Source organism: Pogona vitticeps, chromosome 3, assembly GCF_051106095.1.
Source record: "Pogona vitticeps strain Pit_001003342236 chromosome 3, PviZW2.1, whole genome shotgun sequence".
Classification (NCBI taxonomy): Eukaryota; Metazoa; Chordata; class Lepidosauria; order Squamata; family Agamidae; genus Pogona; species Pogona vitticeps.
Window position 1 is genome coordinate 52,332,415 of NC_135785.1, and position 16,373 is coordinate 52,348,787.

The following is a 16,373-nucleotide window of genomic DNA, read 5'->3' on the forward strand; positions in this document are numbered from 1 at the left end:
AAATGGCTCCCCGCTGTGTTTAGGACGGATTCCTCACTTAACAGGCACCGGAAAATGGCCACCCTATGGAGGATCTTCGCTGCACGATGAGGTATTTCGCCCACTGGAACGCACTGAACTGGTTTTCAATGCATTTCAATGGGTTTTTTTACTTTCGCTTGACGACGATTTCGTTCTACAACGATTTTGCTAAAACGGATTATCATCGTCAAGCGAGGCACCACTGTACTCTCCTTTCCCTACAAGAGTTGGGTCACTCTGGCTGAAACCATGTATGTGTATGCCAGGGATCAGGGAACCTTTTTATCTTTTACCCCCCCCAAAAAAAAATTATATACACCAACATTACCCTGCCCCCTCCCAGCACCGTCCCTCCACTCTCACCATCCATGGCCAACCCTCTCCCCCCCTGCCTCTGTGCTCACCCGGGACCTGCCACCGCTGCTGCCCAAGCAGCCAGTCTGGAGCCACCACACTGCTGGGAAAGCTGAAGGTGCTGGCAGGTCCACTGGCCATGAGCTCGTGAAGCGGGGCGGGAAGGGGGCCTCCCTGCGACGGAATGCCCGCTTACACACAGTATCGTCGGAAATAAAATGCCTGGGGTAATGAGGAGGGTCATGCTGCCGCAACCATCCTCATTACCCCCAGGATTTTCATTTTTACCCCATTTGGGGTAATTTACCCCTGTTCCCTGACCACTGTTCTATGCCCATGTAAGGTTGAAGATGTCATCAGCAGGGGCAAATTTTCAGAAATCAAACATTGCTCATTTCTTTCCTGAAGTTCCCACAGTTCCTTTTATTGTAAGGAAGCCGTAGAATCTGTGGGTTGGGCGGAGGAGGTCTTCATCAAAAATAGCTGCCACCAGTAAAGTCATCTGATGGAGGCATTTTTTTAGTTGTTGAAGACTTCCTCCTCCCATCCTGTAGTTCCCACAGCTTCCCAACGATGGAAAGGATTGCAGAGGAGCCATATGAGCTTCAAGGCAAAAGCTGGACATCTTAATTTCCAAAAAAAAATTCCCCTTTTCTATCAGTCTTATGCAGGCAGAAGTAATGCAACACTATTTCAGCCTCCAGCCAAGGAATGGCTCTCATGTTGCCACTTACCAAGTTATTGCTAAGGAAACCAAGCCTCTGGCTGGCAAGAAGTTAAGCTAGTGACTATCCCACCGTCTCTCTCCAACATTTTAAAATGCCAAGGGTCTACAAGAGTCCTAAGAAGCAACAAGAGAACAGTGCTGGCCATTCCAAAAGAGCACAGTGGCTATAAGATCAAGGCTCTACTGAATGTTTAGCATCCAATGCATTTACATACCTATCCATATACAGCCCCATGGGAGAACCAATGAAACTTTGCCTCACTGCAGGCCTAGCTCCCTCATGCAAGATTGTGATTTGGCACAACTAGCTACATATCTGGTGTAGAAGTTGAGCAGATTATTTTCAATCATTAGATAGATTTAATGCTGCCGGAACACAATGTGAATATTAACAGGCCAGGGCAATTGTAATCAGTATATGAAATATCACTTCCAAGCAGGAGTATCCATGCTAACTGGTTCTGTTACATGATTCAGTCTCCTAACAGCTATAAAAGCAAGCAGGAGGTGGGTTCTGTGTCAGAAGAAGGGCCCTGGCACAGGCCAATGACCACTGCAAAGCTTTACAATAAAAAGAAAATATTGAGAAAGAGGGACATTCAACCAGGGTGTGTGCCACAGACTAAACCAGGTTTGGGGAACACTGACCTCAGAGGCATTGGACGGTAATGCTCATAATCTCTCTTCACCATTCCCTAAGCTTGCTGAGGCTGAACAAGGGAACTCTTACCCAACAATGTCTCGACTGATGGCCACATTCTCCCCATGTCTGATCCACAGCTACTGCATGGGATGCCCCCTCCACAGATGGATTGGATTGTGACTCCCATCACTTCCCATCCAGCACAATGCCTGCCATTCAACTGAGGTTGGTGGAATTTGTAATCCAACACTTCTAGAGGATGCTGGGTTGGAGAAGACTGGCCTGTTCTCAGAGGGAGGGTTTAAGTAGCGCAGTGAGCAGAAAGCAGTTGTACACAGAAGCGGAATTGCAAGCAGCAGCACTATTGCAGTAGGGGAACGGGTGTGGTATGGGGTGTGGATCAAGGTTTCAGTTCATGGTAACTAGCAAACACAAAAACACACAAGAGACTGCAATTGCAGACCTGTTATGAAGATACTTGCATTGATTTAAATATATTACATACATTTCTACAGTGCATAAGAACGATACATTTCAGTTCAGGCTGGCAAAAAGGAAAAGTTTCTCCTAGTGCCAAGTACAGCAGCTTCAGGCTGGCACCTCAGGCATAGAGCAGGGAATTGTCTCTCCAACCAGGGACTTCCAGAGAAGGCAGGCTCCACATACAGGGTGCTCAGGTTCCTACTTGGAACAGGAGGGAAGCTGGGCTCAACTTGGCACAAGACTTCTCACAGGCTTGGACATCAACCATGTCAGCAGCACTCAAGGAGAGACCAGAACACTTTGACTGACAGCTTCAAACAGGACGTTCTTGTTGCCAGGGATTTAGCATGGCTGTCTCTACCAAAACAGCCTTCATCATACTGTCCCACTGTATACGAGGCAAAACCTCAATATGGTAGTGATCCTGAAAGCAGGACTTCCCCTTAGAGGTCTGCAGACAATGTATGAAGGAGATCTGCCCCATGCCAGAAGGCAGCGGCGCCCCACAGAGAACCTTTCCCTCCCCGATTGTCAATGCTTGTACAGAACTCAAAAGAGGAGGCTGCCACCTCAGCAGAAGTGAGACAAAGCTGCCTCTTAACTGTACTCTCTCTTCTGTCCCCCATCCCCAGTTCCACATTTCTAGAGAGAAAAAGATAGTATTAGTCAGTCTGGGAACCTTATTTAGTGGCTGTGAAACAGTAGCCCAAGGTAGCAGTGGTAGGATATATGGTCTTCCCCGTACATATTCTGGGACTATGCAGAGCATAAGAGTATGTGCATGTGGATGAAGAAATTAAAACCAAATTAAAATCTTCTATTTGAGGCCTTTCCTCCCTGCTGGCTGAAGCAAGGGAAGCTGAGCAGTTATACTCACCGACCCTATAGCTCCTTTGCAGAGTCCATCTGCCCCTAGCATCTATGACTATTCCAAAGCAGACAAAAGCTGCTCTGGCCCAATCCTAAAACTTTGCCCCTCTAGCCCAACTTGAGATTTCCCCCAGGAGCAGCCGGTGATGGCCATGCCCCACCCCCACCCAAAACCAGCACTAAGAACACCTCCATAGGGCCAAAGGTAATAGAGCAAGCCTAGTGGGCAAGAAGGCCCTCTTTGTTTAGAGGAGCAACAAGAGGAGGAAAGAGACTCAAGGCTGACATTTGCACACAGAGCAAGAGCACTTCTATCCAACTCTGAGCATCCTCTTGTCCCCAGCTTGCCTGGGCAGAGGACACTGTATTCTCACCCCAGATGGATACGAAAGGGACGGCTTGAAACCAAAAGGATGCTGCATGCAGGCACCTATTGGAAGAGGCTGCCATGCTCAGGCCGGGGAGCAGCCTCTCCAGCCCACAGCGAGAGGGGAGGAGCAGTCAATCTAAAGAAGGACCTTCCCTTGCTGCTGGGAATGTGCAGAGTTGAGGCTGACTGGAGCACCTGCTTACACCTCGTCCGCTGGCTGCATCAGGGCTGGTTCAGCCTGGAGGATTGGTTGCCCGCAGTCAAGTGATACTCTCCTACCCCCTCAGGTTCCTTGATGAGTACGGAGACAACTGCTACCACCAGGAAAAGAAGGGCTTGCGACTCTGGAAGCTTTGTGTGTATGATTCAATGGTGGAACGCTGATGGGAGCGTGCTGTCTCCACAATGACGGGTGGCATCTGGACCAGGTGAAGGGGGCTCTTCCCATCTTTCAAGGCTTGTGTCAAGTTCAGGATCTAAGGAACAAAACAAAAGAACTGAGTGCCAGGATACTACAGATACCAAGCTATAAATCAGACCAAAAATAGACCCATGCACAGCATAGGTCCCATCCCTCTGGAAGGACCATGTAACATACCTGACCACGCATGACAGCAATCTGCTTGTGAAACTGGCCCCGGTCAAAACCTGGATCCCTCTATGAAAGAAAGAGTAGGAGGTGCATAAGCCCAATTAGAACAAGTGTTGAGCTGGGTCCCTGCGCTTCTTAGGTCCTTATAATGTGCACAATCCCACACTCCATCGCCCCCATGATATCCCACATACTTAATTTGTTCAGAAGCAAAAGTAATTATATAAAAAATAAACTTGCCCTGCTGCTTGTGGGTACCTTGAAAAGTTCATAGAGATCTTCTTCCAGATCCTTGACAAAATTGGGGTCTGAAATCTTTGGCAAAATTAGGTCCTTGATCTCCTGGGAGAAGGGCACCTTGGCCTGAGGCAGCCACGCCCAGTAGAAAGGGTCTGCAGGCAGGGAAACAGAAGGCAAATATTAAACTCCCTAACTGGGCTTATTCATGAGGGTAGCAAGCCAGTGGGAACATAGGATCAGCCTCTGAACAGGCTGGGCCCTTGGAGAATAGTCCCCAGGCCAGGAGAGAAACACTTGTTGTGAACCTGCTCGGGAGGCACTTACATGCTCTCCAAGAGTCTGGGTGCTTGAGAGGGAAAGCCAGGCCATTGTCAATGGCAGCCAGTTTAATGACAGGCTCCTTCACCACAACCCATTCCGAGTCCTGCAGAAAAAGGGAACAATGTTCAGCTGGGAAAAGGCTCCCTGCAATCACTCTGCACAAGCTGAAGTAGGGGACAGTTCCAAAAGAGTCACAGACCTCAAGTCAATGCAGCTGGCCCTGACCATCCCACAAGGCTCCCTGACCTGCTCCTCCCTCCCTCCAATTCTCTCCACTTCTTTTTTGCTGAAATCTAAAGGAAGGCCATACTCTGTTAGGATGCAGAAGCAGAATCTTGGTAATAGCACCCCCTTCTTCCCCACTTGCCCCCTACAAGCCTCGTTGTCAGGTTACCAGCAAGCACATTTCCTTCATTCACTGGCAAAGTGCTCAGCAGAACCTGGACTCTCCATATCTTTGCACTAAAGTAGACAATGAAAGCCATATTTCTACATTCACCCCTCATAACCATTGCATGGATTCAGGCAATGTAAGAAAAGACTTTCAACTGACATACAGTGGCTAAAATCCTACTATGTTTTAATGCCAATAGAATGTGATCACAGTGGAAGTCTCAGCAGAGAGTTGCTGTAACTTAAGAAGTCAGCATAGGTATTTGCTGTTGCATACCAAATCATGCAACTTAGTATGCAACAAGTGCTTACACTGACTTCTGAACTTGGAAGACATTTGCCACACAGATTGACAATGACTATGTTACACAATCATCCATATCTGATACAGTTTTGGCTGCTATGTTGCAGCATGGTCTGCCCTGTGCCTAACAAACGCGGGTCTAACAGCTGTGAGGCAGGACAATGTATTTAAAGGACACTGCATGCAACAGATCCTTGCCAGGCTTTTAGTATCTCCTGTTGCACAACATGCTATGAGCTTCATGTGCAACTCTCAGAGCAACCTGACCTGGGACTCCACTTACCCGCACATTCGTGCTGTCCAACGGGCAGTCATATTTGATCAGCCAGTTGTCATTACCCCGGTCTGCAGAGAAACACACACACACTAATCAAACTCCCCTCCAAGTAACTCAGCATTGACAGTAACTTAACCCAACACACTGCTGAAGATACAAGGAGACCAGAGAAATCCCATTGCTGGAATTTGTAACCTGGCAGTTTTACCAATGTTGCAGTCACTCATCCTCTAGCACAGGGTTGGGGATGGGTAAGTCTATCTTGTTATGGCTGCTCCTGGTTTGCCTTGTCAGAAGAAAAAGTGGTTTGATAGAAAACGCAAAGGTCCCTGCTCATCTTCTTAAAGATGAGTGGAGAATGGAGAGACTACATTGTCAGCCTGGGAAGGGGATCTATGGCCTTCAAAGGAACTTGACTCTTCTTAAGCCCCATGAAGACTCGGGGACAGAGTAACTGTGTGAATACTATAGTACTTTGAGCTGGATCCTCAAACCAATGTACTCTAAGCTATTTACCTTACTGCAGACACATTATTTATCTCAACAGCTGAGGGGTATCATCACAATGTTACATGAGACAGCAACTCACTACTGGCATACTGGCATGCAAGAGGGACCAGATTATCTGACATCTCCAGGCAAGGCTGAAAAAAAAGTAAACAAACAAAAAACTTTCCCAGGTTTTGAGCTGGATGGGCCAACAGCTTAACCCATGGTTGTTAGGAAATTTCCTCTTAGTTAATACTGGGCACATAGCCAAAGGAATTTCTGAATTTGCATGCCAGGAAATATTCCCTAAGCCAAAGAACATTCAGAATGTCAAAGGACACCCACCTCCCCCCACAATGCTAACTGTTCTCTGCAAAAAAAGAGATGCTTCTCCTACCGGTTCCCTCAAGTCAGCATCTCCTCCCCCCCCCCGCCACCAGGGCCACGAGTTAGCACAGAGCTTACCAGTGTTGCGAATGATATAGTCTAGTACCACTAGTCTCTCAAACTGCAGTAGCAACTGGCGGTTAGTGTTCTCTGGGAGAGGCTCTGCTTCAAAGCGACGCAGCCAGAAATCTGCATCTTTATAGCCTTCCACAAAGAGCTGGAAGGAGCCCACCTGAGAGCAAGAAGCAGGCAGGTTAAACAGAAAGAGACATGGCAAAGTGGCGCCCAGCACCCCACTGGGCCTCACAAACCTGTCCTACCTTTGGAGGAAGCCCAATTCGATGAAATCTCTGCCCAACCTTTGGCACTTTTTCCAGGGCCAGGCGTTTACCCCGGGACTTCACTCTATCGATGGCGCTGTAGTTAAACGTTTCACTGGCCAAATATACCACCTATAGACGTAGGGAAAGAGATGACTCAAAGGCTGAATTTATAAGCACTTCATAGTGTTCTCTCTCTTAATATACAATCATTTGCAGAAAAAGGTTGCATTGCATAAATCTAGGCATATCCAGACCTGTCCACCTTTCACAAGTTCTACACCATTTATTATTATCTAGGGTGAAAGATAGATGTCCTGGAAAAACATAAAGACAGTGGGAAGATATTAAAAACCAATGTTATGTTCTCATCCTCTAACACCTCTGTTAAAAAAAGGAAGAGGCAATGTTTGAAAATACATCCAACATTCAGTCCTTACGCCTACAGTTTCTACCCCACCATCTCTGTAGTGGCTTCCTTCTGTTTTCTCTTCTGCTGCATGCAGCTTCTATCCAAGGTATTTGCAAAAAAAAATATGGAAGTCAGAATCAAAAAGTGCACTGAGCACATTGCCAAAAAAAAAACCCAAAAAAGCAACCTGATATGCTTCAGTAATGTGCACAATTCCAGACATATTTTTTTAATAAACGTAATCTCAATTGCCTGTTGCTCAGTGTATGCATGTGCAGAGAAGTGCATGTATTTTCTGCTTTCACCCCAAAGCAAAATATAAAGCTAAAAATCTTTCCTGAATTAGGATTAAAGTTTGTGAAGACATTTTATAGGGATCTAACTGCTGGAATAGAAAGCAAGGGTGAGAGCTGGACTGAAAGGACAGATGAAAGGGCAAAGTCTAGAGTTTGGACCAAGCAGGCAATCTCATGTAGCAAAGTTGGTGAACTTGGGATCCTCTGGGTGTTCCCCCACCCACACATTCTAAATCCCATTAGCCACAGTCAGCATGACTAGAGATGACTGGAATTGGGAGGGCTACTGATTCAGTCATGCGGGGGGGGGGCAGAACAGCTTTTTTTCAGGTCTTCTTATTCAATATTCTATCTGAGGCTCACCTTTGTGCAGGGAACAATGTTGAGTTCCAGCTTCTGGTCAACGAGGCTAGCACCTGCCTCAGACAAATATCCTTGGTTGAGAACAAGACAGTCTCTTCCAAAACAGCACGGGCAACAAAGTTTTTGCAGCCATTTTGTCCACTTTGGGTTCAGCTGTCCGTAGGGTTCTTCGTTCTTGGGTTTGAACACACCAATAATTTTCTGACAAGGACAGAAGATGGACGTTGATTAACACAAGTTGGACCAGCCAAAAATTAGCACACAGACACAGACCCCTCAATTTGGCACTGTACCCAGTTCTTGACAAACAATCATATAATCATGGCAGCAGAAAAGAGTCAAAGGCCTTCCCAGGAAAGGGTCAAATGTGTTCACAACAATAGATCTGGTGCCACAGTGCTCAAGATCAGCAATATGCCTTTTCATATTAAAGATTCCGGCAGCAAAGCTGAGCACACTTTCTCTGGCCCAGCGCACTACTTAGAATAATCCGTTCTTAGATCAAATACTTTCTAGATCAGCCATTTGGAAGAGATGAACCTGTGTGTAAAATGGCCAGCATGATTAGACAGGAAAGCAGACTTCCTTCCAGCTCCTGGGACTAGTGAAACTACCTTCAATAGTTTATAATGACATATGAAGGCCTCACCACTTAGGAGTGGGGTAGGAAGTTTTGCTTCCCATTTCTGCCTGAGGAAGGCAACCAGACTCAGGAAACAAGAGTTGCTGTAGGGTCAGCAAAACTCCTCTATCCACAAAGCAATCAAATGGTAAGTCCAGCTACTGACTGTTTTCCATCAAAAAGCAATGCTTCTTTCCATCATTTGATGTCTGGTGTCCTTCCAAACTTACTCTCCCTCATCCACCAAGGACAGTAATCTCTTCAGCAAGGAAGCACAGAGAGAAACTACAACAGCCTTTCCAGTTATAACTCCTTTTGGATTCCCTGGGATCCTATTCTTAAATCTCACGGAGAGACTGCTCTGCCATTCTCTATGGCAGCTAGTGAAAACTTAAGCCAAGCAGCCACTACTTCCTATAATTGGCATGACTCTTGCAAGTTGTTGCTTAGTCATGTGCTAAAGAACCAGGGAATCCCAGAAAGGAAGTAGAGTATCAAAAATACCATTTTAAGGCACTTCCCACCTAACTCTCATCACTTTTTAAGCCTGCTGGTGTGAGATCAGAACTGGGTTGCTTTAACTAAGAGTAGAGGCACATCACTGGAGGGAAAACTAACTAATTTCATCTTTGCAAAAAACAGATGGGCGATGTGAGACACACACACCCCCGAGGCTTCTTGCACAGCCTATGGACACATCGGGCTCCAGCAGCAGCACCCCCCTTTAAAAACAACAACAGGAAAAAGGTGAATTGCCATCCCTGGAAACCTCCTTCTAAACAGCTTGCAGGGACCTCCTGCAGTGCACAAAACAAAAATAAAAATAAAAGCAAAAGTATTGTGGCCCTTTAAAGACTAATAAAATTATTTCAGTATGAGCTTTTATAGATGATAATCCATGATACTTTATTTATACTTTGTGTTTCATTTTTGTGTTATATCCTGAAGCAGACTGACATGGCTACCTCTCTGAAGAAACTACCAGTTTTTCAAAATCACAACTAGACTTCCACTTTTCTTTCCATTTTTTCACATGGGATGGGGTTGTGTGCATGCTCTGAAAGATTTTGTAGTCAGGAAAATCACCTCTACCAAGTTGCCCGTCTGTAAAGGTATCATACAAGTTCTATATATGCAATACGCAAAGTGTGGCCCTCTGGATGATTTTGGATTGTAACTTCTATCTAAAGTGTTGTTTTTAACCTATCAAGCCCTAAATGGCCTGGGTCCAATCTATCTCAAAGACCGTATCTCCCACTATGAGCGAGCTCGTGTGTTAAGATCATCAGAGAAGGAAGGCCCTCTCCTGTGTTCCCATCAGATGCACCTGTGAAGGTGGTGGGACGAAGAGAAAGGCCATTGGTCTAGAAGAGAGACTGCCTTTCATCATGTCTGCATACCTAGGTTAAGAAGTCCTGAAGCACTGTTTACCTTGTACTGCCTCATCTCTCTAATTGTCACAAAATATGCTGAGAGCTCTCTATCTCCTCCCTGGGCATCTGAACAGCTGAGAAAACTGGGTCTTCCACCTTGTCAAATCATTGCTGAGATGATGCTGGCTAAATCTTCTCTCTCTTAGCCATGGAATCATGAGTCATTCTGTGCTAAACCAACTTCCTATAAATTTATTAGATGACAATTTCCATTATTCCCAGTCAGCAAGGTCCAGGGACTGGGAGTTGTGGTCTAACACAGTGGTCCCCAACCTTGGGCCTCCAGAGGTTCTTAGACTTCAACTCCGAGAAATCCTGGTCAGCAGAGGTGGTGGTGAAGGCTTCTGGGAGTTGTAATCCAAGAACATCTGGAGGCCCAAGTTAGGGACCACTGGTCTAACGTATCTCCCCATTCTACAGGCAGTCTGCTCTAACTCACAGGATGATGAAGACAAAGAAGCTCCATTCCTGCTAGTGGAAAGGCAGAGTCAACAACATAACTTCTGTTTGACACGCACAGTAAATGTACTCATACTGGTACACCAGCTTATTCCTCCAGCCAGCCACCCCTGCCATAGGCACCCAAAGTCTCTCACTGGAAACAGCTAACAATAGATACTAAGAAATAATTTGCAATGCTCTCCCTGCAACCGGTTTTCAGGAGTCATAAACCACTATATCACCACTGGGAGATATAGTAATGCTGCATCAGTCCATCTACCTAAGGCAGCAGCACAAAGGCCAATCTGACTCATCATCCCAGCAGCATCACCCAGGAGCCTAGCTAAGAGAGAAGTGAATTCAAAGCTACAGCTAGACAAGAGAGTCTGGACGGCCAGCAGAAGAAAGAGAAGGTCTGTAAATGAAACACAATTTCATGCTATCATCACACAAGATTTTAAAAAAAAGGAAGCTGAATTCATCCGGTTAGTTATAGTGATCACAAGTAAAGCCACGCGACCCTGCACACAGTCAGCTCTTAGATGGGTGTGGAGAATGCATTGCAGCTGACTGGACACACATCACTTGCCCCTCCACTTCCTCCTAGACTGTAAGGGCTCTTTTCCCATTACTTTAAAAGCACTATGAAGGCACTCATAGCCAAACACAAACGAAGATCCCTAAATCTATACAGGAGAAATGAAAATAATAATCTGAAATCCCCTCAAAAGAAAAAAAAGCCTTGGAAATATTCACCAGGAAAACAGACTACAACCTCAGAACTGGAACACAAGGCAAACAATCTAACAAGTCTCTTTCCATACAATAGACAATCCTATGCTTTCCAAACATTCTGGACTACTGATCCCAGGATCTTACTGGCCCTGCTGATTGGAGTTGAAGGAACTTAATCCATTATAGCTTGATGGCACCAGGATAAGCTGCACCCTTCTCCCACAGCACCTACAAGCATGACTGTATAAACTTCATCTGCCCTAATACATTTATCCAAACCTGCTTTTTAAAATTTCAAGCGAGACCAGTTCAAAGGTTTCTTCAGAGAATCTGTTCCCTTACCACATCCTCTTAGTGCTCGGACGGTTTAATCACCTAGATCAACACAATTTAATCCCATATTCTCTTTTCTTTGGTTTAGAGAATAACTTAAATAATTTCCATGAAGCTAGATTTTGAAAGAAAATAATTAAATGTCTAAATTAGTAGCCACCAACAATTGTTACATTGAAGATTTTCAAGAAGAACCTACAATGTTGTTTGATCAGTTTAGGTAAATATTAGCACTGGGAGCCTGAAATTCTTCAAAGTAAAGGGCAAAGGGAGAACAAGTCATCTGAAATTTGTAAAATGTGACATTCTCAATGTTTTTCTACAAAGAAGACATGTCTGGCTCTTTCAGTTTTCCTTCCTAAAAGAATCCTCACTACCCCAAGATCTTGCCAGATTCTACAGATTTTAAAACATCAAAGAGGGGCCAAAAGAACAAAATGATTCAGAGAGCTAGCCAGCTCTATTTGAAACACCCAGAAGTTCAAGGACCACATGATTAGGAAGGGAAGTTCAACAGCTGCTCTCAGAAGCAGACAACTATTCTCCTCCAGAGATTATCTGCTTGGTAAGCGCACAGGTCTTGCAAGTGCACAAAGAACTTCAAATGAATTACCAGGCCATAGATCTAATGGGCTCATATTCAAATTAGACAGGTTTCATGTGCGATTTGTAAAATGGGGCCATAAGATAGCCGGATAGCTCAGTGAGTTAGGTATCTGGCTGCAGAGACAGAGTTTGATTTTCCACTGTGATTCCTGGGAAAAGTACCAGCCTATATGGCTTTGGGCAAGTTACACAATCCCAAGTTGGCTTTAGAAGAAGAGAATGACAAACCACTTCTGAGCATTCTATACCTAAAAACCCTGAAAAGGGTCATCATGTCAGAACTGACTTGCTGGCACACATTATTTAAGAAGCATTAACCAGGTAACATGGTTAAACTGCATACTCACACTAAGTAATAGTAGAGAGACTCTATTCCAGTCTCAACTAACAATGGGTACCAGTGAAGAATACATCATGTCCATCCAGAGCATACCTAATTGCCCCAGTATCTTGTGACTATCTAATGTCATTCTGTATGTTTTCCGGTACAAGGGCTATGTGGTACATGTTAGATTTCCCAAGTAGCAATATGAGATACTGTAGGTCAATGACACCATCTGCTCTAAAGGCCAAAAACCACAGACCCAGGCATACAGCAACTCAGTATGAAGACAAGAAACAAATGACAAGACTGGCTGACAATCTGCGGATACCTCACCCCAACCAATAAGTTAACAAGTCTACTTGGTGGGGATAGTACTTGACACCAGACTGCCACAGAAAAGTTATTAAGTAGACGAATGTCTGAAAACAGACAACGTACACATTCCAAGTCACTTTACCCAACTAAGAAAGGCATTTCAAGCCGAGCATAATTGTGCTTCCTCGTTGGACAAGTAGGACCTAAATTTTATGTTTTGCATAGAAAGTCTCTTGATACCACAATATTATGTTTACAGTCTCTGGGAATGCAATATGCAAAGCCATCATTAGTGATGAACATTTTCTGCTTCTTATACTTGTTTCATAAAGGCCATCACAGTGCCCATTTATACTTCTTACTACAGTCTTACCATTTGTTCCATTCTATAGCAAGACCTACACTTGCTGTCAATGACACAATTGACAGATCATCTGTATTTTATGCAGTTGCAACTGTATGTATCCCAGAATGAAAACCCATGAAGAACAGGGATAAAGTAATGGGGTGAGAAAGGTCTAGCCCAGGGCATAACAGAATGAGAGAAGGTGAGGGGCTGAAACAAAGATGACATCTGATGGCAGTTAACTTAGTCCTGTTGTTTGCCTGGCAGAGAAGTGGCCAGTGAGGGGATACATATAAAACATAATAAAAAGGACATTTATTTATATACTGCTTTCAAATATGAAAGCTATAGCTCTTACAACAACTGTCAGTCAGGGTAACTATTACCTCCTCCCCAATACTGCAGGTGGGGGGCATTGACGCGAAAGCCCAATGGTTTGCCACTTAAACCACCCCGCGACGCCATGGTAGGGCCAGAATTCGAACTGGGGCCTTTCAGATTCGTTCCTTTGCTGAGACACTACAGAGCAGCACAAGGCTACTGCACGCCAACAAGACCTATCTAGCTAAAGAGCCGACTCCCCGATCCCACGCATATTGCCCAGCCATGTTTCCCAACTCTCCAGCACCCTTGCCCTAAATGCTCTTCCCCGGAGCCTGGATCTCTCACCCCCTGCGGATCCTTGACGAAATAGCTGCCGCTAGAGCCCTGGTAGATCCGCTCAGGGTAGATGCCACGTTCGCTCGCCAACTCTGCCTGTCGCACCACCTCGGCGAATTCTGGGTCATCGGGGAATTCATTGCGAGGCTCCCGCTCGCCGCGGACCACGGCGGCCGCTGTCCCGGACCCAGCCTGAGGCTGGATGGGGGCCGCCCCGGCTGTCCCTACAGCCCCTCGAGTCCCGCGCTCCGCACCTGCGCCCCGATCCAGCAGAGGCTGGCGCTCCCGGTCGCGGCCACCTGTGGGGGAACTCGGAGGGGAAGGACAGGGGCAAGGTCCGGAGGGGATGCTGGGAGCGGCGGGGCAGGGCGGAGAGCGCACGGCACCTCCGGGCAGGCCATATCCCGGGGCCGGACCGCGCTCCGGAGACACCAAGGGGCTTGTCTCATCCATAGGCTGAATCGGACCACAGCGCGACTCAAACCCGGTGGGCACTGGCGCACGCAAACAAGGGCCCCGCGCTCCCCGGCTCGGGACTGCTCAGTTCAGATCACCTGACACCGGCCCCGCGGCCACCGCCGTTTCCGCCAGAGCAACTCCAGCCAATCACAGTGAAGCCACCACCCCCTGTTTACAGGGTGCCCGGAAGCCACGCCCGCTCAAGGGGCCGCGAGCCACTCGCAGAGCTCGTTCTGTCCAAGTCCCGAAAGCCCCACCCAGCGGCTTTCATGGCCTCTCCCCTTCATTGTGTCGAGCGGTGTCTCCCCCTGCAGAGCCAAGTCATGCACGTTGAAGGAAGTTAGCGTAGGCAGATTCCCACTCCTTGCGTGTAAAATTTGTGCTTTCTCAGTAGGCCCCTCTGCTCCACTAACCGGCGCTTCCTCTGCTTCGAGAGAACAGCCCTGGCCTTCACTCAGTCTTTCCGTTGTACCATTATTCCCTTTGCTAGAGATCGCATTCCTCCCGCCCCGTTGCAAAGACACGCCCACGTGCACCGCACTGAGCCTTCTTCAGCATGCTGGACGTTTCCTCCGCGGCACTGTCACCATCTCTCATATCAAAACCCCACACCGGTACGCTCATGTGCATAACATTAATTTGCTGTCCTACGCGTTCTCGATAAGCATCTCTCAGCGGACCATTTCTTCCAAAGAAAGAACATTACTGTATATATCCTACTGCAAAGCCTTAGCAAACCCTTTGGCACTACAGTACGTTGTTTCGAAAGGGCAGCAGGGCTATCCCACCCCTCCTAAGATCCTGGGATCCTGTAAACTTCTAGCAGAAGTAGCAGCAAATCCTATGGCCCTTACAGACCAATGTCATGTATAGACAAAAAAAAAAGCTTTCCTTTAAGCCAAAGTTACACAGCTCATGAAATTCTTGCCCCTGATGCACCTTCTTAGCTTTCCGTATCTTATCTTTCTGAGGTGGGCAATGTAGCAATAAAGGGCAGTAAAGATTAGGTTACACCCCTGATATATGCAAGGTCTGGTTTCTGGGAATTCCCCAGGCAACTCAGTTTCACCAAAAATATGTACAACAAACAAATGGTACTGCTGCTGAATGGCAGAGATATTAGAAAGCCATCCCCATTTGTTCATTTCTCTGACAAATTGAACTTTAGGCAATCTGCTGCTTTCCTATTTGCTTTGCCATTCTAAAGTAACTGGGGCTCTAATCACCCAATTTAGCCTGCACCAACCCAGTACAAAAGGACTTGTGTAGACAAGCCCTAAGTCTCATTAATTCAATGGGTCTATCCCACCTGGAACTAAAAACTGGATTTAAACCATTCTACAAAACCAGAAGGACAGATCCTGAAGCTGAGGTTCCAATATTTTGGCCATCTCATAAGAAGAGAACACTCCCTGGAAAAGACCCTGATGTTGGGAAAGTGTGAAGGCAAGAGGAGAAGGGGACATCAGTGGATGAGATGGTTGGACAGTGTCATCGAAGCGACCAACATGAATTTGACCCAACTCCGGGAGGCAGTGGAAGACAGGAGGGCCTGGCATGCTCTGGTTCATGGGGTCACGAAGAGTCGGACATGACTTAACAACTAAACAATAACAACAACAAAATCAGAATGCTATCAAATACAAATTCCATACTAATTGAAGACCTCCTGAAAAAGTACATCTCTTGAATTATTCTCTTTTATATCTGGTTTGTTATGTTGAGATAACCAATGTGGTGTACTGGTTGACAAGACTCAGGAGACCAGGGTTTGAATCCCTCCCTCCCTTTGCAATAGAATTCATTTGAGGGCACTGGTAAAACTATCTCTAGGATATTTCACCTTGAAACTCCTGTAAAAAAATTTTTTTTGTTCTTTTTTCTCCTTGCTGAAACAGATTAACACTATCTCTCTGGAAACATTTTAAATTTCTAACTCCTTTGCTTGGTTACATCAAACTTGTATGAACTTGGAATAAAATACCACTTAATCAGTAGTAGAGATGCGGTTTAAAGTCTCTCTTCTTTAAGGTTCTGTTTGAATAATGGTGCCTGAATAACAAACCTTACTGCCCAGAATTTGGAGCATGGGTATAACAGTAAAACAATAAAAAAGAGATTCAAACCAACAAAATTACACATTCTATTTTTATTATTTAAATGCTTTCAGAACTGCCTCTCTATAGTTCCCATTCTCCCCTCCACACACACACACATCGCTATTGTCTTAACTGCT

General features: G+C 45.9%; 1 protein-coding gene and 1 long non-coding RNA gene across 3 annotated transcripts; one reads left to right on the plus strand and one right to left on the minus strand.

Moving 5' to 3' along the window:
- On the plus strand, positions 1–9,313 carry LOC144587885 (uncharacterized). The gene is made up of 2 exons (XR_013543080.1): positions 1–91; positions 9,127–9,313. It is a non-coding gene; the product is annotated as an uncharacterized LOC144587885 (long non-coding RNA).
- PI4K2A (phosphatidylinositol 4-kinase type 2 alpha) lies at positions 2,201–14,260 on the minus strand. Of its 2 annotated transcripts, none has more exons than XM_020812031.3 (9): positions 13,688–14,260; positions 7,863–8,063; positions 6,792–6,923; positions 6,550–6,703; positions 5,602–5,663; positions 4,625–4,724; positions 4,301–4,452; positions 4,067–4,126; positions 2,201–3,944 (listed from the first exon to the last, which is right to left on the minus strand). In XM_020812031.3, the coding sequence occupies exons 1-9, from the start codon at positions 14,129–14,131 to the stop codon at positions 3,783–3,785; spliced, it is 1,467 nt and encodes a 488-aa protein (XP_020667690.1). In that variant the 5' UTR covers positions 14,132–14,260; the 3' UTR covers positions 2,201–3,782. The 2 variants fall into 2 exon arrangements, with proteins under 2 accessions (XP_020667690.1, XP_020667691.1); XM_020812032.3 differs by having other exon boundaries at positions 4,319–4,452; positions 13,688–14,258.
- Positions 14,261–16,373: the final 2,113 nt, after the last annotated feature.

Coding starts and splice junctions, on each gene's coding strand:
- PI4K2A (XM_020812031.3), bottom strand. CDS start 14,131: ATGGATGAGACAAGCCCCTTGGTGTCTCCGGAGCGCGGTCCGGCCCCG. Junction 5,664..6,549: donor CTATATCATTCGCAACACTG/GTAAGCTCTGTG, acceptor GTTTCTCTGCAG/ACCGGGGTAATGACAACTGG. Junction 4,453..4,624: donor CCCAGACTCTTGGAGAGCAT/GTAAGTGCCTCC, acceptor CCCTGCCTGCAG/ACCCTTTCTACTGGGCGTGG.